Below are 24,214 nucleotides of genomic sequence, written 5' to 3' on the forward strand. Positions count from 1 at the left end.
ACCTGTACATTAGGCTTGAGTAAGCACATGTCTATCCCTAAGAGGCTTTTGTGACTATTGAATTTGTAGCAGTATATCAGATAGTATTAGTTGATTTGATAGTGACTGTGGGACAACATAATAATTACTTGGAATCTTTCCATGCCATAACCCTGTAATTAAACTCCTAGAACGTGGAATTTAATAAATGAAGAATCTAATGTGCCTCTGATGCTACATTTGATATTATAGCATCAGAGAACATTTATTAAATTCCACTTTATAGGAGTTTAATTACAGGAGTTATGGCATGGAAAGACTCCAAGTCATTATTTATGTCAGTGATGGTGAACCTTTTAGAGAGCAAGTGCCCAAACTGCAACCCAAAACCCACTTATGTATCATCGGGTGCCAGGTGGGTGTGGCCCATTGGGTGGGTGTGGCCAATTGGGTGGGCCTAGCCTATTGGGTGGGCGTGGCTGCGGTGGTAATGGCAGACTGGGTGGGACTAAAAAGTTCAATCATCAATTCCAACTTTGGAAGATTCTTTTTTTTCCCCACAAGAAGTTGAAATTGATTGATTGATTGATTGAACCTTTTTTTTTTTTTGCAACGGTGGCAGAGGCTTAAAACAAAAAGGTTTTATAAAACCCATCTGAAGGCCTAGGATTGGGGCGATGGCACGCGTGCCCACAGAGAGGGCTCTGTGTGCCACCTGTGCCATGTGTGCCATAGGTTTGCCATCACGGATTTATGTTTTTTGTTTATTTATGCTTTAAAGTGGCATGGTGGCCTAGTGGTGAAGATTCTCACCTCCCACTCGGAAGGTTGAGAGTTAGCGGTAGTGACAGATGTTTCTCTCTTAAAGCGCAAAGAAAAAATATCTGCTGCAAACTCTGCATGTTGTCAGGAAGGACATGTGGTCAGTAAACACTCAGCTCCTATCCAGTCACCCTGACTCTGCCCTGAATTCAGAGATTACAGGATCGTAAAAAGACAGTTGTTATTTGTGCTTTAGACTCCTTTTTTAAAGTTTAATATGGACAGCTCAGTCTCCATTTCAGCTAGAGCAACAATACTTACATTAAAATTTCTCTTCTCTGGGGCCCTATTCTTTTAAAGATGCTGATAACTTTTCCTGTTGCAGGTTGTCAATACAGATATATAAATCTCACTCTAAAACAATAAGAGAAACAGAAATCTTCCACACAAAGGCAAGAAACAAAGGTGGTCAAGTTCTCACCTCCCCCATTTGTATAGGCACGATATGGGAATCTCCAAACATTCCCCAGTCCAACGCAGTAGCCAATACAAGACAAAAGGAAATCCAGCTTGCCAGTCCAATTTCCTCTGTCTTCAGGATATTCGGTCTCTAGGTCACCATCTCCTTGGTCACTAGGAGTCATTAACAAGTCTGGAATGACTGGCTGGTAAGGAAGAGATACAGAAATGCATAGGAAATGAAAGAGTTGCCTGAAAAAAGGGGGAGAGGAGAGGGCAAGGCCTATTTCAGAGCAAGGAGATAATGGCTTTTAACATATTTAGTATCCAAAAGAAGCTAGAATGTGGAGTACAAGTCCTTACTTCATAAGTTCACTGAATCAGAGCTTTTAAGGCAAGTTGGGTAGCAAAGAAATTTAATAATAAATAAAACTGCATCCTTTGATGTTGGACTACATTGTAAATTGCATGTGTAAATCAGCCATCACAACTGAGAATTCTCAGGTAGGATTTCATATCTTTTCTTACATCCCACCAGTACTTCTTCTCTCCATAAAGTCAATTTGTTTATTTCAGATGTGACTCTTGAAGTCTGCTTCACAGAGCTGACAGCCTTTACACCAAGGCCTCCAGTACCATGGAAAGCTCTTGGCAGTCCTCACAGCCCAGTTGCTTATAAGTGGGAGTGTGGATTATGTGAACTGACATAATTACTACAGAGCTTTTAGCACAGTGCCAGAATCTGTGTAAGCACAGTGGCTTGCAAAGGAGCATGCACAATCATGTAAAGAAAAAATGGACATTATTAAATATTACATAAAATCAAGGGTCTTTCTGAGAACCCTTGTATCGTCATCTCATTGAAACATTTCAAATGCTACTTTTATCCCATCAGAATAAGGTGTAAAGCCATACGGTTGACAATCCAAGAAATAGTACTGATTTACCCATTTTGATCATTTTTTTAAGAATAGCAATAGTGCTAGCATTTAGACTTACAGTATATACCACTCCATAGTGTTTTACAGCTCTCTCAAGCAGTTTACAGAGTCAGCATATTGAACCCAACAATCTGGGTCCTCATTTTACCAACCTTGGAAGACTGGAAGGCTGACTCAACCTGGAGCTGTAGACAGAGTTAGCCTGCAATACTGCATTCTAACCACTGCCAGGGTTCTAGTAGAATATTTAGAAATAGTAGTTGACAACAGAAGGAAAATCTTCCAAGGACTTACCTAATAACCTAAGTCAAAATGTTCCTGAATGTGAAGTCTCAAAATACGGACAACAATGCCCATAATTCTAAGCTGCATACTCCATTAGGGAAGGCTTTCTGAGAATATCCCCTTTCTGGTGTTTTAAAAATGTCAGTGCATTTCTTCTATTTAAAAACAGCTCAACTAGATCTGCCTTTAAAATGCTCCTCCCTTTTTAAGGCTTTCAAGGAACTATTTCATGGGTATAATCTTTTCTCAAGGAACTATTTCATGGGTATAATCTTACAGTATTGGGAAATTGTACATATAGATTTGGGGTTTTTTTTCATTCTTGATGTGAAAACCTATCAGCACTTTCACACTGTCATTTCTACAACCTCTAGTGTTTATCTCCACTATCCTAAAAATCCTTGCTGAGTGAATCAGTGAGCCTTTGAGTGAATCAGTGAGCCAAAGAGAAGCACTTCAACACACACACAGCCCTAACCCTCAACCTATAACACCAGGGGTCTTCAAACTTGGCCCTTTTATGACTTGTGGACTTCAACAATTCTGGGAGTTGAAGTCCACAAGTCATAAAAGGGCCAAGTTTGAAGACCCCTGTATAACACCCTTAACTCTTCTGAAAAATTATTTAAAGAAAAAAGACCTATTGACAGGGGACATTTCAGTCATCCCTGCTGATTAGATGAAGCTTGATAAAGCAGTGATGTGATACCACAGCATGTTAGATTCAACAGAGACTGGGCAGAACTAAAGAGCAAGAGACAAGATGGGGCAATTTTCCACCAGTGGGATCCAATATTAGCACTGTCATTGTTTTCACACTGAGGGGAAGCTGATGGATTTCTTGCCATAGATCAGTAATGCTGTGGGACACAGAGTATGGTTCGTTTAGGTGGAACCTAAGATGCTTATGTAAAAATGCTCTCTGGTTACTGGGAATGACCCACTATGAAAGTTTAGCAAATAGCTAAAATCTATATATTCCAGGCTGATAATTCCAGGCTGAACTCTGGAAGTCTGGAGAGCCCTGACCTAATTTAAGCATTTGCCCTTTTTTTTCACAAGTCACTCTCTTTTCATTTACCACAGTTATAGAGGCAAAGCCTATTTTGCTCAGTTTCCATGGAGACAATGAAGAAAAACTTAACAGAGGAAACTGGCCCTAATATTGAAGCACTATTAAGGCTTTTCCCTTGGGGCTTGAATTAAGGTGGTGTCAAACCTCTTATAGGATTTTATATGTTATTCTCAGTGCTTTCTCTTCTGAGTGTACATTATTCTTTTCTTTGTTTTATGGTTCCTATTATTTCTAATAACATACGCCATTCTGCATCTTTATGAAGTTCAGCAGCCTTCCTCTACTCTGTTTTTGAACTATAAATCAACAACATTTACTTTTCTTCCCCACCTCCCAAGCATTTCAAAGGCTAAATACACATTTCTGAATCTTTATGTATTATCACAGCTTTTATGACTAAATTATATGGAAATGCTTTTTAGAATACTAGCTCTATTTTTTTATGGAAAAAATGGGATTAGATTGATATGATACATTTTTATCTGATATATACTGTATCTCCCAACAATTTCTCATAAATGTTGAAATATTAGTCATGAACAACAAAGAATGTCTTTGTGTCCAAAAACGAAGAGGAACTGGCTGTCATGATAACTTACAAGATGACACTTAACTGCTGGTGGATCCAACCTTAAGAAAAAAAAACCTTGGGGTTTTTTGCCAGCAAATTCCAGGAAAAAAAATACCATCAATTGCCAAGATGAGTTATTCTAGAGTTTTGACTTATGATGCCAGGATTTAATATGAATTTTTTGTTTGTCTGTCTGTTTGTTTGTTGTTCCTTCAAGACAGACAGTTTTAACCTTTGGCCAATGCCTCCCTGCAGTTTTCTTGGCAATATTTTTTGGAGTGATTCCACACTGCCGTCTTCCTAGGGCTGACATTGAGTAATAATTTTAATTATTGTTATATGTTATGGGTATTATAATTAAGTTTGCATGATTATACCATTTTTTGTTTTATGATTGTTGCTCTGAGCTGCTCAGAATTGAAACTGAAGCAGCATAAAGCATATGAAATAAATAAATGTTCCTTGTATTAACGTTCAGATGAACCTCTTTTCATATAACTTACAGCTATTGTTCTGAACTCTTAAACTTAATATTCTGGAATAATAAAGACTGATTCAGCTTCTAGGATGTCTGTTTCACAAACTTTCTACAGCCATGGACCACTGAATAAGTTTTCCAAAAAAGTGATATCACCCAGTTAAACAATTCTTTCAAATTTAATAAAATGGGGGGCGGGTTTTTTCACATTTTTGGTGAATAAGGTAATGATTTTTGTTGCATTTGTATGCGTCTTCCCATCCCCTCCATTTTGAACCTAAATTTTAATCCAAGATATGAAATCCAAAAATAAGTATGTATTCGTCATTTGAATTATATTATGAGTCCTTTACCATAACAAGAATTCTTAGCATCATTTTTTCTGGTCAAGAAAACAGAAATTTCTAAGTATTAAGCTCATTGTGTTTGTATGCGTCTTCCCATCCCCTCCATTTTGAACCTAAATTTTAATCCAAGATATGAAATCCAAAAATAAGTATGTATTCCTCATTTGAATTATATTATGAGTCCTTTACCATAGCAAGAATTCTTAGCATCATTTTTTCTGGTCAAGAAAACAGAAATTTCTAAGTATTAAGCTCATTGTGTGTGAGTTCAGCAGCAATATAAATTTGTTTAATAAACAAAGGTTTGCAGGAGGATGGGCGTCAAAGATGACAAAACATGTGACATGATGCTGCAGCACAACTCTGTGTCTTTTCTATATAATCTGCAATGTCACAGGTGTCACATCAAGACTTCACATGTTCATTTAGTCATTCTGGGGAACCCTCAGCTTGCTACAGATGTCCCTATATTGCACCCTCGCCTAAAAATGGTGTCTTTTTCTTTCCCACACACCCATTTAAAACAAAGTTCTTTTTCTTAAGGAAAATGGACTTTTCTATGCATTCCTTGGACTCTCACTTTGCACTCTTAAAACCTATCAGCACTTTGAAGTAGGCTAGGCCAAGAAACAGATATGATAGGAAATGCAGGAACACTGTAGGGTACCATCCTGTAAACCTACACGGTTTCTCTCTGCCCCCATCAAATACCAACAACATTAAGGCAGGATTATCTTGAGTTTCTTTCTAATGCTTTTCTCTTTCTCAGAACTGAGAAATATTTTTGAAAGTTCTCCTCATTGCTCATTTCTTGTCTATTGCAAAGACCATGCTGGCTGGCCTTTGGCCAAGTCACCAAGCTTGAGAAACATTGCCATAGGCAAATATACATAGTTAAAAAAACTACGTAACACAGAACATATTTTCATGAATATTCTCTGTAGATTGTATTTAGTTCCCACAACAGCTTCAACCCATTTGAAGATTTCTAGATCTCAAGAATGCTAAGATGAAGAAGGCTGTCAAATAGTATGGACATGGGTATTATCAAGGATTCTTCATGATTTTGTACAGTATTATGAAAAAGTCACAGATATTCCTCTTTTCCAAAAAACATAACCTTACATACACTTTCCAAAGGCAAGTTGCACTATAAACAGTGACCCTGAGTTCTGAGCAAACTTACATAAGATTGTATTCAACAGCAGTTTGGAACACAGAGGACAGAAATTGGCAAGGAAGGAACTGGATTTTAAAGTAGATGCTAATAGATCTAGTCATTGTACTCTTTTATGAGTATGCAACAGGAAAACACAAAGAGTAAAGCCGGACAACTGGATGCACATAGTCCTTGTTTGAAAGGTCTTAATTTCATTGAAACTAAGCTCAGAAACAGTAAAGTGAAGTAGAAAAAGAAGTTACAATGACTCTCAACTGTGGATGTATATGTGCATCTATGACAATGATCAGCATACAGTCCATAGAAGCCATATGTAAGGTGAAATTAAAGGTATGAATAAATAGTAAACCTTATAAAAAATTTAAATACCCTTTAGGAATAAACTTTATTGCATAATTGTAAATGGCTTGGGGTTTATTTATTTATTTTTTACTTAATACATGCCCAGCACTAAGTTAATAAATGCTGGTAATCTTTAGAGTAACACAATAAACTATTTCTTTTAAATCCTATTTAAAACTATATTATGAGCCAAACTAATCTTTTTATCTCTCCAAGGCTGCCTTGGTTATTCTCTCTACTTTCGGTTTTCCAATTGACTGTGGAAACACTACATACAAGGAGGGTTCCTGATAAACTCAAGATTTCAAGGCTAACTGACCTTCCACCTTTTCAGTTCATGTAAGATTTGGGGGTGGAAGAGGCAGGGAAACAATCTGACCTAGAGCATTTCAAGAAAATAAGTTCTGTGATCTCCATCTCTCCATAGTCATAAATTGCTATTTGAAAAGTCATGTAGAAGAAGCAGATTTAGGCTTAAGAAGTTTGCATCTAATCAATTTGCCACATTTAAACCAATTAAAAATAAGAGAGATAGATAACTGCTTATCAGCAGTTTCTCCAATATGGTGCCTTCCAGATGTGTTAGATTACACCTCCAAGTACCTGAATTTTGATCAATTTGTCCCTCTCACTGGAAATGCTGAGAAATAGAGTCCAACACCAGATTCCAAAAAAACCAATGCACTGCATTACTTTTTATATAACTATGGTTTATTTGTTCCTGAAATTTATAAGTTTAACGCATGAAAAGTCTGAAATATATATATATGCATCTGAGCATGGATAAACTGTGTCCTCCAAACCCCAATCCATATTACAAATAATTGCAAGTAAAGACATCTGGCTTTAAGCAATTTAAACAATAATACAGGTGGATGAAATGGTCTCAATATGTCAGCAGTGTCTGACGGGCCGGGTTTAAAAAAGGAAAGATGGCAGTCAGCACAACATGTTCCTAGTCCTGCCCTTTGGTACCGGTAGTCCTCCTTTAGTGATCATTTGAATTTACAACAGCACTGGAAAAAGTGACTAATGACCATTTTCCAGACTTCATAACTTCATAATTTCAATTTCATTTTATCTTGATTTATGTCTAGTCATGCCGGCCACATGACCACGGAGACGTCCTCGGACAAGCGCTGGCTCTTCGGCTTTGAAACGGAGATGAGCACCGGCCCCTAGAGTAGGAAACAACTAGCACACATATGCGGGGGAACCTTTACCTTTACCTTTATATATGTTTTATTGTTAGCCGCCCTGAGTCCTTCGGGAGATAGGGCGGGATATAAATCCCATCAATAAATAAATAAATAAATAATACTAAAGTTGGAAGGGAACTTGGAGGTCATCTAGTCCAACCCCCTGCTCAGGCAGGAAACCCTATACCATTTCAGACAAATGGCTGTCCAGTCTCTTCTTAAAAACTTCCAGTGTTGGAGCATTCACCACTTCTGGAGGCAGGTTGTTCCACTGGTTAATTATTCTAACTGTCAGGAAGTTTCTCCTTAGCTCTAGGTTGCTTCTCTCCTTGATTAGTTTCCATCCATTGCTTCTTGTCCTGCCTTTGGGCACTTTGGAGAATAGCTTGACTCCCTCTTCTTTGTGGCAGCCCCTGAGATATTGGAACACTGCTATCATGTCACCCCTAGTCCTTCTCTTCATTAAGAGAACCTTAATGAAGAACCTTAATGAACACTTACAACCATTGCAGCATCCCCACAGTCATGTGATTAAAATATGGGGGCTTGCACTGACCCGGGGTTATGTGATGACCATTTGTAACCTTCCCAGACAGCTTCCAATGAGCAAAGTCAATGGGGGAAGCCAGATTCCCTTAATGATTCACTTAACCGTTGCAGTGATTCTCCTAACAACCGTAGCAAAAAGGTCATAAAATGAAGCAAAACTCACTCAATAACTGCCTTGCTTAGCAACAGAAAGCTTGGGCTCAATTGTGGTTGTAAAGTTGAGGACAACCTGAATATGGGTTGATATTGCGCAACACAGATATTGGACAGGATGAAAGTATTGCAAATCCTTCAAATTGCTATAATAGGAGACCCTTGGGACAGTTTTTTTCCCCCACTGTCTTAGGTTACTTGACTTCCTTATCTTAATAGATTGGGAAAACGTCTCCCCAGCTCTGACTTGGAATGGAAAATGTTTTGTGCTGAAGCTATGTTGTGTTCTATACTATACATTTTTTAGAATATCATTTAAAAATTGATCATTTTCTCCCTTTAGTTTACATTAGAGGAAACCATGAGCTCCTGAAAACAAAGAATAGATCTTGAGTGATTTTTTATTTCTTACTCCATTGCATCCATTGCGAGAAATAATAATAAATCGTGAGAAGTTTTCATTGAGGGCTGTAAAGATTATATGCTACGTTTTCTTTCTTTTCATTGGTTCTGAAGAAAGGCACAAAGGAAAACTCTCTCAAGAATAGGGCCTCTCTGCAGGGAACTTCAGAGAGTCTGTAGCTGTTCCTTGGTAATCTACAAGATCTACCTAAGTTTTCTAGAAAGACTTCCAACTGATACAGTATAAATAGGAAATGGGAAAGAAACTGTTGAAATAAAAAGAGTGGGAGAAAGTGAGAAGCACTGAGACAGATAAAATACTATATCTGGTTTGTAATTCATATGGAAGAGGACATCTGGCCCTCTCAATTCCTGGCAAATAGATGGGGAAGAAATGGAGGTAGTGACAGATTTTATTTTCCTGGGATCCAAGATCACCGCAGACTGGGACTGCAGCCAAGAAATTAAAAGACGTTTGCTCCTCGGGAGGAAAGCCATGGCAAATCTAGCAGCATACTAAAAAGCAGAGACATCACCCTGTCAACAAAAGTGCATATAGTCAAGGCTATGGTCTTCCCAGTTGCAATGTATGGCTGTGAAAGTTGGACCATAAAAAAGGCTGAGCGCCAAAGAATTGAGGCCTTTGAACTATGGTGCTGGAGAAGACTCCTGCGAGTTCCTTGGACTGCAAGGCAATCAAACTGGTCAGTCTAGAGGAGATCAACGCTGACTGCTCTTTAGAAGGCCAGATCCCAAAGCTAAAACTCAAATACTTTGGCCACCTAATGAGAAGGAAGGACTCACTGGAGAAGAGCCTAGTGCTGGGAAAGATTGAGGGCGATAGAAGAAGGGGACGACAGAGAATGAGGTGGCTGGATGGAGTCACTGAAGCAGTAGGCGTGAACTTAAATGGACTCCAGAAAATGGTAGAGGACAGGAAGGCCTGGAGGAATGTTGCAATGCAGACACAACTTTGCAACTAACAACAATAACAACAATTAATAAACTCTGCAATGCATATGCTTGACTAAGTCATAAGCAGCTTCTGATTCTGGCTGAAATTAAAGAAGGGGCAGTGCAATGTTGCGTGGTCACACAGAGAGACGGACACCTTTAGCTGGGTAGTAACTTGTTTATTGAGGACAGGAACGAAGCTGGGCAACGGGGTTACCTGGCGTCTCTTTATACCTGCCCAGGTGAATCGCAACCAATAGATTCAAACCTGGGCTTCCCGCCAGTGCAGGTGACCAATGGATTTAAACCCTGGCTTCCCGCCAGAGCTGACCATGCCCCGGAGCTGTCAGGCTTGCTCCATTCAGGCTTTCCCGCCAAAAGCGGTTATAGCCTGGAGCTGGCCAGCCCCCTGCTGTGCTGACATCCTGTGTATGCTTAAGACGCATACACTACACCCCTTCCCCCATAGTGAGGGATTAGCCTCTGTCCATTCCGTCCCCCATAACTATATACACTTGCTACATATATATATACAATATTTACATTTGTTCTTCCTTAGTTGCTTTTCCACCTTTCCGCCCCCCCCCTAAGAATGCACATAGTCAGCGAGATAGCTTGGAGCCTTGTGGAGCCTGCTCGACCTCCTTGGGACTGGATCCGGTGGTGTGATGCTGTCTCCTGTCTTTCTTGCTTGCTGTGGTTGTTGTGGTGGATTGTGGTGTGTGTGTGTGTGTGTGTTGAGGTGCCTGGAGTTTGTGTTATTCCTTCACTTGGGTCTGGTGTTTGACTGTTTTCCCTGTCAGTTCCCTGCCTGGAGTAGGGGGGCCTCTGTGACCCTCTGGTAACCCTCCTGGATGCTTGTGTTAGTGTTGTCTCTTCCTCCTCAGCCCCCAGTGTGTCCTCAAAAACCCTTTCAGGAGCCCTTTTCCTCAGCTGGTCCAGGTGCCTTTTCCACAGGAGTCCCCCCTCCACCCTTACCTTGTAGGATAGAGGTCCTGTTTGATCTAGTATTTCCCCTGGCACCCATGGGTGACCTGAGCTATAGTTCCTTGCCCAGATAGGATCCCCGGTGTTAAAAACTGTTTTGATATTGGGGGTCCCGACGTCTGCTGCTACTCTGTCTGGGTGGAGCCTGTCCAGTGTTGTTATCAGGCGTCTGCCCCATCTGAGTTCCGCTGGGCTTTTGCCTGTGGCTGAGCAGGGTGTTGAGTGTTGGTGAAGAAGGAAAGTGGCCAGTCTTTGCTTCCATTCCCCCTGAACTATGCGCTTGAGGGCGTCCTTTGTTGTTCTGACGAATCGTTCTGCCAACCCATTACTGGCCAGGTGGGAAGGGGCTGAGGTGGCGTGTCTAATCCCCAAGGTCCTCAGGAACACCTGGAAATCCGACGAAGTAAATTGCGTTCCGTTATCTGACACAATTACATCTGGCAGACCATGTGTTGCAAACAACCCCCTTAATGCCTGAATGGTACCTGCTGAAGTCATGTTGCTTACGGGCACCACCTCCAACCACTTAGAGTGGCTGTCTACCGCTACTAAGAATGTGTGTCCCTGAAATGGCCCCGCATAATGTATATGCACCCTGGACCATGGGGTGTGTGTTTCCTCCCACTTGTGTACTGGTGCATGTGGTTGTTCTGGTCATGACCTTTGGCATGTGTAACACCCAGCGACTAACCCTTCAATTTCCTTGTCTAAGCCTGGCCACCACAGGTAGCTCCTTGCCAGAGCTTTCATCCTTATGACCCCTGGGTGGCCCTCATGGAGTGATTGCAAGACCCTTCCTTTTAGGCTCTGTGGAATTATTACTCTACTCCCCCACAACAGACACCCCTTGTCTGTTGACAGTTCATGCCTCCTGGAGAAAAATGCACTGAACTCTTGCCCTGGTGATTTGTCCTGCCATCCACTGCTCACCCACGATTGTACCCTGCTCAGGACTTTGTCCTTGGGAGTCTCTGTGGCCACATCCTTAGCGTTGAGGGGGCATTCTGGCAGCTCCTGTATTGCCAATATTTGGCCAGCAGGTGCAGGGTCCGGCTCCGTGTCCCTTAAGGGGAGTCTGCTGAGGCCATCTGCGTGCCCCATCTCCCTGCCTGGCCTGTGTACCAACTTGCATGTGTATGCTGACAGGAAGATGGACCAGCGTAGCATTCTGGGTGACAGGATCTGTGGTGTCTGCTTCTCCATTGTAAACAGCCCCAACAATGGCTTATGGTCAGTATAAATTAGGAATTCCCTACCATATAGGTAGTCATGAAATTTCTTTACTCCTGCAACCACTGCCAGCGCCTCCTTATCTATCTGTGCGTAATTTCTTTCTGCAGCTGACAGGGTGCGGGAGTAGTATGCGATGGGGGCTTGAGTTCCATCCTCCTCTAAATGGCTGAGGACTGCCCCAATCCCATAAGGGGATGCATCGCACGCGAGGCAGATTGGCTTGTCCTCTCTGAAGTGTGTGACTGTAGCATTGCCTGCTAACAAGTTCTTCAGTGTCAACACACTGTGTGTGTCAGACCAGTCCCAGGATGCCTGCTTGTCTAGCAGCCTGTGTAAAGGTTCTGCAATTGTTGCTTTGTGTGGCAGGAATGTATGATAAAAGTTGAGGAGGCCCAGGAATGCCTGCAACTCAGACTTGTTTTTGGGAGTTGGGCTTCTTTGATTGCCCTGACCTTGGATGCAGCTGGATGGATGCCTTGAGCATCGATTCTGAACCCTAGGAACTCTGTCTCCTTCACCCCAATCTTGCATTTTTCCCTTTTGAGTTTCAGTCCTGCAGCCCTAAACCTCTGTAGTACAGCTTTCAATCGGTCTGCCAAAACGTCCTCCGAGCTACCTGCAATTAAGACGTCATCAAAGTAGGGGCAAACCCCTGGTATCCCCTTGAGGGTTCTTTCCATCACCTCCTGGAAAATTCCAGGAGCCACGCTGACCCCGAACTGCAGCCGGTCTACCCAGAACGCCCCTTTGTGGGTGACTATCGTTTACGCTTTAGCAGCCTCTGGGTCGACCGGTAGCTGCTGATAAGCTTGGGCAAAATCCAACTTTGCGAACACCACCCCGCCCTGTAGGGATGCCAGGATGCTGCTGACTGTGGGGACTGGGTAGGAATGGGCGCTCAGAGCTCAGTTAAGGGTCCCCTTATAGTCGGCGCAAATGCAGACCTCGCTGTTTGCCTTGAGAGGCGTTACGATGGGGGTCTCCCATTCCGCTCCGTCGACTGGCGTTAACACCCCCTGGTCTACCAGCTTATCCAATTCCCGCTCTATCTTGTGCTTTAATGCTAACAGGACCCACCTAGCCTTCATTCTGATGGGCTGAACCTGGGGGTTTATCTTAAATGAAATTGGGGGACCGGAGTATCTTCCTAATTGCTCATCGAAAACGTCTGTGAAATCTTTGCAGACAGATTCCAGTGAATGGCAACTCCGCGTCTGGTGAATCCCCGTGATTCCAATGCCCAGCACTTTGAACCACCCTAACCCCACGAGGCTGGTCCGCTGCCCTTCGACAACCAATACATTCAATTTGCCCACGAACCCCTTATACTGTACCATCACCGACGCCTCCCCCCGAACGTTAATTGGAGAATTTTGAAAGTCAGAGAGGGTCAGTATGGATGGCCTCAAGGGAACCCGTTGGCTGCTCCACTCGCAAATTTCTTTAAACATCCTGGCAGAGATGATTGACACGGCTGACCCTGAGTCCAGCTCCATTGTGCAGGGGATCCCTTGCAGTTTCACCCTTAGTTTTATTTTTGGGGTGAGTGTCGGGGGTCCCCCTGTTGAGCAAACGGCCACCTATCCCTCCGTGTGGCTGACCGTCAGTCTCTACAATCGTTCCCCGGTACCTGTAGCAGCCTGGAACTCCGCTTCCACTTCGTGCAGGCTGTCCTGTTGCTTGCTTCTGCAGACCGACGCGATGTGCCCGGTCTTTCCGCAGGCCCGGCACTTCGCCGATTTGAACCGGCAGGTAGATCGGGGATGCTGTCCTCCACAGCTTGCACAACGGGTTGATCTGGGGCTGTTCGCGCTGCCGCCGGAACACTGGGTAGACTGGGGTTGTCCGCAGCCACCGTGCTGGGTAGACCGAGGCCGGTCCACACCGTAACCAGGGAGTTGGGTAGCCCAGGGGGTGTTTCCTCCGCACCTGCACTCCTGGCGCTTCACATCTGTCGCGGCTGGTCCTGGCTCCCTCGAGTTGCCTTGGGTTGTGGTGAACTGGCGAGGGGTCCGGTGTATGGCGTCCATTTCACATGCTGACTCTTCTGCCCCGCAGCAGCCGCTCAGCTGGTGGATGGTGCTGCCCTCCCTCGCGTTGGACTCCTCTGCCACGTCCCAGGCTAGGAATTCCTCCTGGATGTCCCTCAGGGTTAGCTTCTGCTTCGCGAATATCTTCTGCCGCAGCTTCCGATCTCGCAACCCACAGACGATCCGATCCCTGATCTCTAAATTTTCAAAATTGCAGAGACGGGCTACCTGCCTTAGGGCGGCCATGTATTGTTTGGCAGACTCACCCGGCCGTTGATCCCGTTTCTCGAACCGATACCTCCATGCGATCTCAGATGTCTCCAGTCTAAAGTGCTTGGTCAGCTTCGTTAGCAGCTCGCTGTACCCGATGGTGTGGACATCGTTGGGTGAGCAGAGACCGACCGCCAGCTGGTACGTGTCCATCCCGCAGCTGCAGAGTAGCACCGCCGCTTTCTGCTGGTCATCTTTAACCCCGTTTGCCCTTAGGTAGCACTTGAGCTGTCCCACAAAGGCCTCCCACTCTTTTTTTTTTATTGAAAAGTTTTAACATACAATTTATCTTTAACAAACCCCCCTCCCCCTCCCTTCTCCCTCCCCCCCACCTCTCCCCCCTCCCCCCTCCCCCCCCCGACTTCCCAGAGCTAAATACAAGGTATATATAAAAAAACAATCATAAACAACCATATACTAACAACCATAGACTCTAGAATCCATCACTCTCTAGCTTATATAGGATAAGACAAACCTTAGTAATATTAAATATATATAGAAAAACTAAAATAGAAAAAGAAAAAAAAGAAAGAAGACTTATTCAAATGCTACATGAAACTTCTTAACCCTATACTTGTTCTGGATAAACTCAATCCATTTTCTCCATTCCATAATATAACGTTCTTGCGAGTGATCTTTCAAATAAGCCGAAATCTTCGCCATCTCTGCCAGGTCGGAGACCTTTAAAGTCCACTCTTCTATGGTCGGCAGTTCCTCTTTCTTCCAATACTGACCTATCAAAAGTCTTGCTGCCGTAATTAAATTTAACATCAACTTAGTGTCCACAACCGTAGCATCCGTAATTATTCCCAACAAGAAGAGTTGCGGACAAAACTTTATCCTTTGCTTAAAAATCTTCTGCATATTCCACCAAATTTTTATCCAAAAAACCTTGATCTTTTTACAAGTCCACCATACATGAAAATATGTTGCATCTTCATCTCCACATCTCCAGCATTTTGGCTGATAGTTCGGATACATACTTGCAAGCTTTTTAGGATCTAAATGCCATCTATAAAACATTTTATAAAAGTTAAAGGCCTCCCACTCTTCATGGGCGATTACTATTGAAAAGAGGATACTGACCCAGTTGTGCCATCCAGCTGTCTCGGGTCGTCCTGCGTTCGGATCCGGTGCTGCCAATGGGGTTTTGTCCGCGGCTAGCGATTTCCTGTGCAGGATCCCACCTTTGTCGCCAGTGCAATGTCGCATGGTGACACAGAGAGACGGACACCTTTAGCTGGGTAGTAACTTATTTATTGAGGACAGGAACGAAGCTGGGCAACGGGGTTACCTGGCATCTCTTTATACCTGCCCAGGTGAATCGCAACCAATAGATTCAAACCTGGGCTTCCCGCCAGTGCAGGTGACCAATGGATTTAAACCCTGGCTTCCCGCCAGAGCTGACCATGCCCCGGAGCTGTCAGGCTTGCTCCATTCAGGCTTTCCCGCCAAAAGCGGTTATAGCCTGGAGCTGGCCAGCCCCCTGCTGTGCTGACATCCTGTGTATGCTTAAGACGCATACACTACAGGCAGACCATCCAAATAAGTTTAGAAAATGAAAAATTGATCAATACCTTAAAGTATTCATTCATTCATTCATTCATCTCATTTCTATACCACCAATCTCACCTAAGTGTTTCTGGTCAGCTTGCCATAAAAATGTCACCAAACATAAAAGCATAAATATGTGCAAAGTTAAAAACTATATGAAAAGGTGGAGTTGCAGCATTAAAAATTTAAAAGGTGGAGAGAACGCCCTTATGACTCCAGCCATCCCCAGGGTTGCCTATCCTTCTTCAAACCCCATGCAAATTGTCAGAGCCAGTTTTTAATACTTTTTCTGAAGGCCAGAAGAGCAGGGTGCATCTCACCTCTGGGGTTAAAGTGTTCCAATTACCATGGCAATTATACTTTTAGAGAATTAAAGAGAATTCTGAAGAGCCTGTCTTTCCATATGTTATTTATAATGAATAAAATAAAAGCTTTTTTTAAAGTAATCTTATTTGTTTTAAAACATACTCTTACATACAACTGTATGTAAGGCAACTGTTTTCATCTCAGATCATCTACTCTTTCAAGTAATGTTTGCAACTTCTCAGCCAAGTTAGGTAAATTGGATTTATTATTTAACATAAAGCTGTAATATTACTTGTTCACAACTTATTGAACTAAACTTCTTTTACTGCTCATACACTATGTTAGTGATTCAGGAACAATGGACAGGTAAAACATGCTAATTTATTCAGCGGAGAGAAAAATTACTCCTTCCGATTACTTGTTTCAATTGGCAGAAACAAAAGTCCTCTGCCAACCGCAGGGCCTTGAATTTGCATTTCTGGGTCTGGAGCATCATAACAGTGATTGTGAGCCTAAAAGACTGCAGCCTAATTGTGAGATAGTATAGGTTGCCACTAAAGACAATCCCCATGCCTGATGCCTAGAAAAAGTGGGATGTAAATGTAACAACAAACAAACCACCTGGTTCTACTTTTCTGGGAACCACGGGGAAGGCTCTATTTTTAAAAATGGGTAATAACAGGGATAGAGTTTGCAGGTGAAAGGAACCAGTTCCTGATTGACTTAGCACCTGCAGATAAGACAAAAAAAAGAGAGGAAGAAATAGAAAATGGGAGCAAATATGAAAATAGTAATAGGCAATTGGTAAATATGATGGGAGACTGCAACCTGGTTGCCGCAGGGAAAAGGAAGCTGCTGGATGGCTTCCCTTTCTTGTAGGCTGCAGTCTAATGAGGAAGTCAAGGTAGTAGGTGATAAGTCACAGAAACCTGACTGGAAGAAGGAGGGAGCCTATTTCTCACAGCTCTGTCTAGCAGGTTACTACATGGCACAGCAAGCTAGAACTAAAAGGCATGAAGCTGAAGAAGCCGGTTCTGTGGAAATTCCATCTTACTGAGCAGAAGCTCAAGTGAATGTCTGTCAATTTTGAGAGCATGCAGGCAAGTCTGAATGGCAAACATACCATAGAAATACTGCTGGTGCCTGCCTGCCTGCCTGCCTGCCTGCCTTCCTCCCTCCCTCCCTCCCTCCCTTGTGAATACTGTTGAATCTGATGATTTGCAACTTAAAACAAAGCAAGTAAACAGCCCACTATGGAACTCCATGGAACAATGAAACTAGTTCATCCTGCTGCCTTGTAGTTTGTCTTTCTTAGCTATCTGCAATGATCTTAAGCATGTTATTAGAGCTACTGATCCTGCTCAGTTTCAATCTTCATGTGGAGACCAGGAGCTGAAAAAAGTGTCATGTTCTTCATGACCACCATGAACTTGTCTCAAAAAATGGATATTGCAATTAAAGCTTAGCGGGTGCACATGAGCATTCCTAAGAGCAGCAATTTAACTTAAGTTTTATAACTAAAACAGGAGACTTATTTAGAGGAAACACATTATAGGGATCAGCAAAGCTTAAAGGTAAAGGTAAAGGTTCCCCCGCACATGTGTGCTAGTCGTTTCCGACTCTAGGGGCCGGTGCTCATCTCCGTTTCAAAGCCGAAGAGCCAGCGCTTGTCCGAGGACGTCTCCGTGGTCATGTGGCCGGCATGACTAGACGCCAAAGGCGCACGGAACGCTGTTACCTTCCCACCGGAGTGGTCCCTATTTTTCTACTTGCATTTTTACGTGCTTTCGAACTGCTAGGTTGGCAGAAGCTGGGACGAGTAACAGGCGCTCACTCTGTTACGCGGCACTCGGGATTCGACCCGCCAAACTGCCGACCTTCCGATCGACAAGCTCAGCGTCCTAACCCACTGAGCCACCGCGTCCCTATTCAGCAAAGCTTAGCCCCTAGCTAATCACATCCTCTCACAGGGACAGAAGAATCAAAGAATGTTGTCCCACTGTATCCATGAAGAACAGGCCAGCATTGGGTTTCTTAACTACCTGGTATGAGGTATTTGCTTTACAATGGTGATAGAAGGGAGAGTTAAACAAAACATTGGGTCTTCCACTAAGAACAAGTTGCTTCTGTTAATAAATTCATTTGGACTCCAAGATTGGGACAAATCATAGAGATGCAGCCTCAGCAACAACTTCAGCTTGAAATGTGGTCAGCATAAGATGGCAGCTATCAACTTTTCCTTGTCCTCAAAGCTATTGGGTGAAATCAGACTAACATTAAGCCTGAGGGAAGTCACTGGTGCCTTCTTGTGGGTGGAATATAGTCTCTTTTGCACAAGGAACCCATCTGTCTGACAGGCAGAAGAAACCCTGTCTTGGCTTCTTCCAAACTATGGAAGACTCCCTTAGTTGTGCTTGGCCCTCACTGCCTCAGCCTTTGAAAAATGATTCATCTGGCTTTTAGTAGTTAATATCATTTTAGAGTCCACCTTGCATATTGTCTTTTGTTTTGTGTTTTGGAATATTGTTAAATGAGTTGAATGCTCATTTACTTGCTTAAAGGTAAAGGTAAAGGTTCCCCCGCACATGCGTGCTAGTCATTTCTGACTCTAGAGGCCGGTGGTCATCTCCATTTCAAAGCCGAAGAGCCAGCGCTTGTCCGAGGATGTCTCCATGGTCATGTGGCCGGCATGACTAAATGCCAAAGGCGCATGGAACACTGTTACCTTCCCACCGTAGTGGTCCCTATTTTTCTACTTTCATTTTTACGTGCTTTCGAACTGCTAGGTTGGCAGAAGCTGGGACGAATAACAGGCGCTCACTCTGTTACATGGCACTCAGGATTCGACCCGCCAAACTGCCAACCTTCTGATCGACAAGCTCAGCATCTTAAATAAAAATACCTATTAAAGATTTATTGCAAATATACTGTCAAGACACCTAACATGTCCAAAACTTTAATGTAGCAAGATTTACTTTACCATTATCAAATTACATATATTGTTTCCATTGCATGGGGTATATATTATGTAAACATGATTATCTAACTTTCTTGGGATCACTTTAATAACTAACTTGAATATAGCATTACTGGATATTGGGAGGAGAACTATCTCATTAGATATTCCCACCTTAGGGCTGGAATTGAATTCTTCTAATAAATATCTGGTAAATGTATTTCTTTTTTTTAAAAAATAAAGGAAATAACTACAATGCATGAGTCAATTCTTTACCTCACTAATAATGATTATTCTGTCTGTACTCCTTTCAAACAGATGGTGCTTCCAGACTAGACTTTTCTTATGCAGTTACCATTCCTTTATGGAATATTTTTATAGGCTGTCTAGATGTCACTGCCTTGCATCCTTTCTTCCATTGCTTACATTTTCGCCAAAAACAAAAGTATAAGGAGGAAAGGAGGGGAAAGTTGTACAGGGCATTTCGGTTGGTAGCACCTGGATCTCCCTGCCTAAAACCAGCCTTAGATATTAGTAAAAAAAAAAAAATCTCGTGCTAAGGGGAAAAGAATCTATGGCACTACTGAATCACAAGGTACACTGGAAAAATTATATACTGCCTTTCACAAATCAAAAGTCTTTCCTTATCATTATGGTTTGCTGTACAGTCAACCAGATGTTTTATCCACCTATTGAGTTCTTCCCAAAGATTTAGGATTGGCTGATGATGATGATGCTTGGTGGCATCGTTTCAGGCTGTAAGCTATTCTAAATAATCCTGTCATTTGCAATTGACCAATGGTAATATTATCAATGCTGTTCAAGTGTGTTACAGTTGTTTTAGGATTGCATCCAAAGTGCCTATTACTATTGGTTCTACCTTTGCTTAATAGGAGACATGGGTTGTAATTCCAAAACAACTGGAGCACTACTTCAACATGAAATCATAACAGACAGTTCTTTAGTTGGCGTTGGCTTCATACTCATCAAGTTCTTGTCATAGTATATCAACATAGTATATGTGTGGATCCCTAGTGGGACTACTGTGGCTGTTTTATTCCATAATCTTTCAACTTTGATTTTCAGATCTTGATATTTTGTGGTCTTCTATTCTACTATCCCCCAGATAACATCGTTTATCCACAATTTCTTCTGTTCAACCACTGTTAAACCTGGTGTTTTATGAGCCAAGACTTTATTTGTGTTTGGAAATTGTTAATAATTGTTTGCATAATTTTGGAATCAGAGCAACCTATTTTATACATTATAATTACATTTTCAATTAGAAGTAAAATAAATCAAAAGTTGTTGCCCATACAATTTCCTGCCATTGGTAGTTATTCTGTTCACACTCTGCATTATCACCCACTGCTAAGGAGAGAACAAGTTTTACATTCACAGTGAAATCAGATCACATGAATTATTTCCTCAAGCCACTTTGCTGGAAGAGGGTCATTAAAAAGGATTATGGATCCTACTGTTAAAGAGAAGAATCCCTTGTTTGAAGGGTTAGGGTTCTATTTCTGTTTTAAATAAAAGATCCACAAGGAGGTGATCTGGGGCCTTCAAGTTGCCCATCAGTAGTACCATCTGGATAACAGATTGAGCAGGCACACAGGCTACCCAAACATTGTCTTCCCAATATGATGATATGCATGATTGTATTTCTATTTCTAAGACAGCAATTACTAAATTTGCATACATGCACACTTACACAAGCTTGCTTTATACAATTTTGTTTTCTTTTGTCCTCCTTGTTGGTGTGTTTTTTTTTTCTGTTTGCCTTTGATTGATAGAGGTGCCTTAGGATATTTGATGCCTGTATCTGTGTCACCCATGCTCACCGCCAAAGCATGGAAAATTCACATTTTTAATATCTTACAAATCAAATGGATCATGGCCAGCTGATCTTTTCAAACTGTGCAACTGGGATTGTGGATTTTCCCATCATATTGTACTAGCCAAGTACTGTCACTGAGGAATGGCTGTGATGATTTATATTCCACATTGGCTTATCCAGAAACAAGATATTCCTTTTACTGCTCTCAAATGCAAGGGGAAGACACCTGTGGAAGAGATTACCTGCTTGAATGTCACTGAAAAAGAAAAAAACCTTTCTGTTTTATCAATGCTTTAGTAAGGCTTGTCTTGGCTTTGCCTGCTGCTTACCAGCTCTGTCAGAGAGAAAAAGACAGACTTTTGACACCTATAATCTCTGTCCAAAAGGTAAGAATCAACCAAGAGATTACCTAAAAATCTAACGGATGCTAATCAATCTATCTGAGTCTTTGCATCTGGGCTGTGCTGCCCTTGGATTGTGCATCTGGATTTCTTCTGAAGTTCACAAGAGACATGGAAGTCATTAAGGAGGTAAAATTCATTTCAAGGATCAAGTAGATACACGAATTTATAACACTGTGAAATCTGCACTGGCTGTGCCCTTGCCCAGTTTTGTATGGAAATATAAAGCAAACAAATTCTGTCACTCCAGAATTCCAAGGAAGTAATTAACCAATGGAAAACAATCTGGAACGAAAGAAATCAAAAACATCTATCCATATTTCTATATTTGCAGGTAACAAATTACATGAAACCAAGCTTGATTCAAGTAGAATCAGATTGAACCAATAACAGATACTGCTTCAGCCTATTATTTAATTATTCTAAGCACTTCATTCCCTTTTTAAAAAAAACTCTAAACAGTAATCTCCTCTTTTTCCTTCTCTGTCTTATACAAAATGTTTGCCCTACAAAAAAACATGGGGTCTGAAATATAGCGCCCAGGAAAAGAAGTCGCACTGCAGAACTTCATAAATTGCATTCATCCATAGTCGAACATATTCTCATTGCATAAATCCTCCCAGAAGACTTAAGGAAGAGGCAATAACTTGTAAAGTGCTAGAATCTAAGAAACTACAAAAGAGAAGTTTGAATAATATATATCCCCAAGTTTGTATTATTTTTGGAAATGGACAGAGAAAACTTCTGTTGTCCAGCATGGAAAAGCAGAGTTTTTGTAATGAGTTTTTGAATCTTCAGCCAACAACATGTTGGATTCAGAGCTTTTTAAGAATTTTGTGGGGTAAGGGCTAGACAACAGGAAAGATACCTCTGGATAACAAAACTCAGTGCCCACCCCCCAAAAAAGGAAAAAGCCAACCAGATAAAACAGGACCTTCATGGGTGGGTGGGTGTGGGGGGGAGGGGAGGGGGTAGGGGCAGACTCCATAGGACTCCAAAGACCAGCCCCAATTTTTGGTCTAGCACTTCCCAAGTGTAGCAAAGCAGGCTGAGCACAATGCAGTAAGCCCTTCCACCTCTCTCCCTTATTCCCTATCACAGTGTTCAGTGGGGCTTGTCACCTGTTGAATCAAGTGGAGCAAAGGGACAGTAACTGATGCAAACACTCTCTGACCCTCACCCCAAAACCCACTGATTCCAATTCTTGCCCTCCCACCCACCTGCTAATTACCCACATGAGTCACCCTTGTGGAAACACCTGCTGCCTTTTAGAAAAAAAACAGCTGCCTCTAGGGTTGGATGCGGCTGACTGCCTGTGAAGTGCAGGTGATGAGGGAACTTGCTAATTATAAAGGGTGAGACGAACATTTCATCATGAGGGCCACCCGCCCACCTTCATCTGCTGCTATCAATCCAGGAGCAGAAAGCTCTACCCCTCCCAAGGGCAATACAGATAAATCCTTGGGGATCCGGTTACACACAATAGACCCCTTGCCACACTTACCCAAAGCTGCTAGTCTGTATCTCAACCCCTTTGATAGGAAAGAGCACCATCTGCTGCAGCTCCTCTCTGCTCCACCTCTGTGGCATCACCTGAAGTGCTTCCAATACAAATTGCAGCCTCTTACCTTTTGAGCATGATGCTCCTGGCTCTTCTGCATGGTAGAGCCTGGTTGCTATGCTCTCCCTGCCTACGAGTGTGCTCTCCCTCTTCCACTTGTTCAGGAGATGTCTTCTTTCTCTCTGCACAATGGGAAAGGCAGAAAGCAGCATCCAAAACAATAAGCAGATCAATAAATATCCTCTTGGCCGTCTTTTCTGTCTCTTTACAGATTGCTGCTCCTTGACTGAGTGTAACTGGCACAGTGAAGAAGAGATGTTAACACTCTCTAGAATGAAGCAAAATGAGAGAGAGAGAGAGAGGAGAGAGAGAGAGCTGCTGGGAAGGACTAGGAACAACACAAGCTGGCTAGCATACAGGTTTTCTTAGCATTAAATGGGTATTGCAGATTGTCAAAAAGAAAGAGAGGCTAAAGGCAAATATTCATACACTCAAATCTATGGGAGAGAATATTTGTTGCTCAGGGTGGAAATATGGGGTTGTTGTTGCTCTATGAGCCTGGTTATTTCCTGTAGATGTTTCATTACCAAACTAGGTAATATCATCAGTGCTAGTAGGAAGTGGGGTCTCATTTTATGTACTAGTGGCTTGCTCTTGTCAGTGTTGATGGTAGTAGTCTTGGTGATTCCTTGATTGGGTTATTGTTCACTGTTAACTTGTTTGTCTGAGTTGGTGTAGTTCCTTGATTGGGATATTGTTTGCTTCTTGATTGTTGGTCTAATGTTAATCTTGGTGTTAATTTCTGCATATCTGGCTGTTAATTGCTTGTGAGGAGGTATTTTGGTCTTTTTTTATTGTCTCTTTGGAATGATATGCAGATGCGGTTTGTCTCTATGCATCCTTAAACTAGTCAGCAAGAACAGGCACATAGAGATAAACAATATGTACACACTGCAATTCTACAAAAATTGCAGGAACGTATGAGCTCTTAAACAGTGTATGATTTTTCGATAGACCAAGTCCTTGAGATGTTTATCAAAGTAAAAATCTATCTTCCCACTGTCATTACAAATGGGCAGCATGAGAAACAGCTGATCACAGTGAAAAGCCATTACAACATTTACCAGAGTTTGTAATTGTTTGTTTGGACTAGATTGCCTGCAAAATCCTATCAAATATTACTGATCACCATAGTAGAAAGGGAAATTCTGAACACTGCCAAAATCATTCATTGAAACTCATGAGAGGTATTAGGCCCTATCGGCTCCATCTATTCGGCACAAATGCTACACTCTCTTGGATACTGCAATCATCATGGATACTGCAATCATTGAATCGTTCAGCTTAGTTCCATCTGCATGAGTAGGAGTGACATAAATAAATAGAGGAAGACAGAGGCT

The 24,214-nt window shown here is 42.3% G+C and overlaps 1 protein-coding gene across 1 annotated transcript in view; it reads right to left on the bottom strand.

Moving 5' to 3' along the window:
* SLC6A7 (solute carrier family 6 member 7) overlaps window positions 1–22,914 on the bottom strand; it is a gene marked incomplete at both ends in the record, with an annotated part of 43,762 nt that extends 20,848 nt beyond the window's left edge. Inside the window, 2 exons of the mRNA XM_083352294.1 lie at window positions 1,223–1,406; window positions 22,882–22,914. Coding sequence (XP_083208420.1) covers window positions 1,223–1,406; window positions 22,882–22,914 — 217 coding nt within the window. The remainder of the gene's footprint in view (window positions 1–1,222; window positions 1,407–22,881) is intronic.
* Window positions 22,915–24,214: the final 1,300 nt, after the last annotated feature.

The sequence above is a fragment of the Vipera ursinii genome (genome assembly GCF_947247035.1).
Source record: "Vipera ursinii genome assembly, chromosome: 2".
Classification (NCBI taxonomy): Eukaryota; Metazoa; Chordata; class Lepidosauria; order Squamata; family Viperidae; genus Vipera; species Vipera ursinii.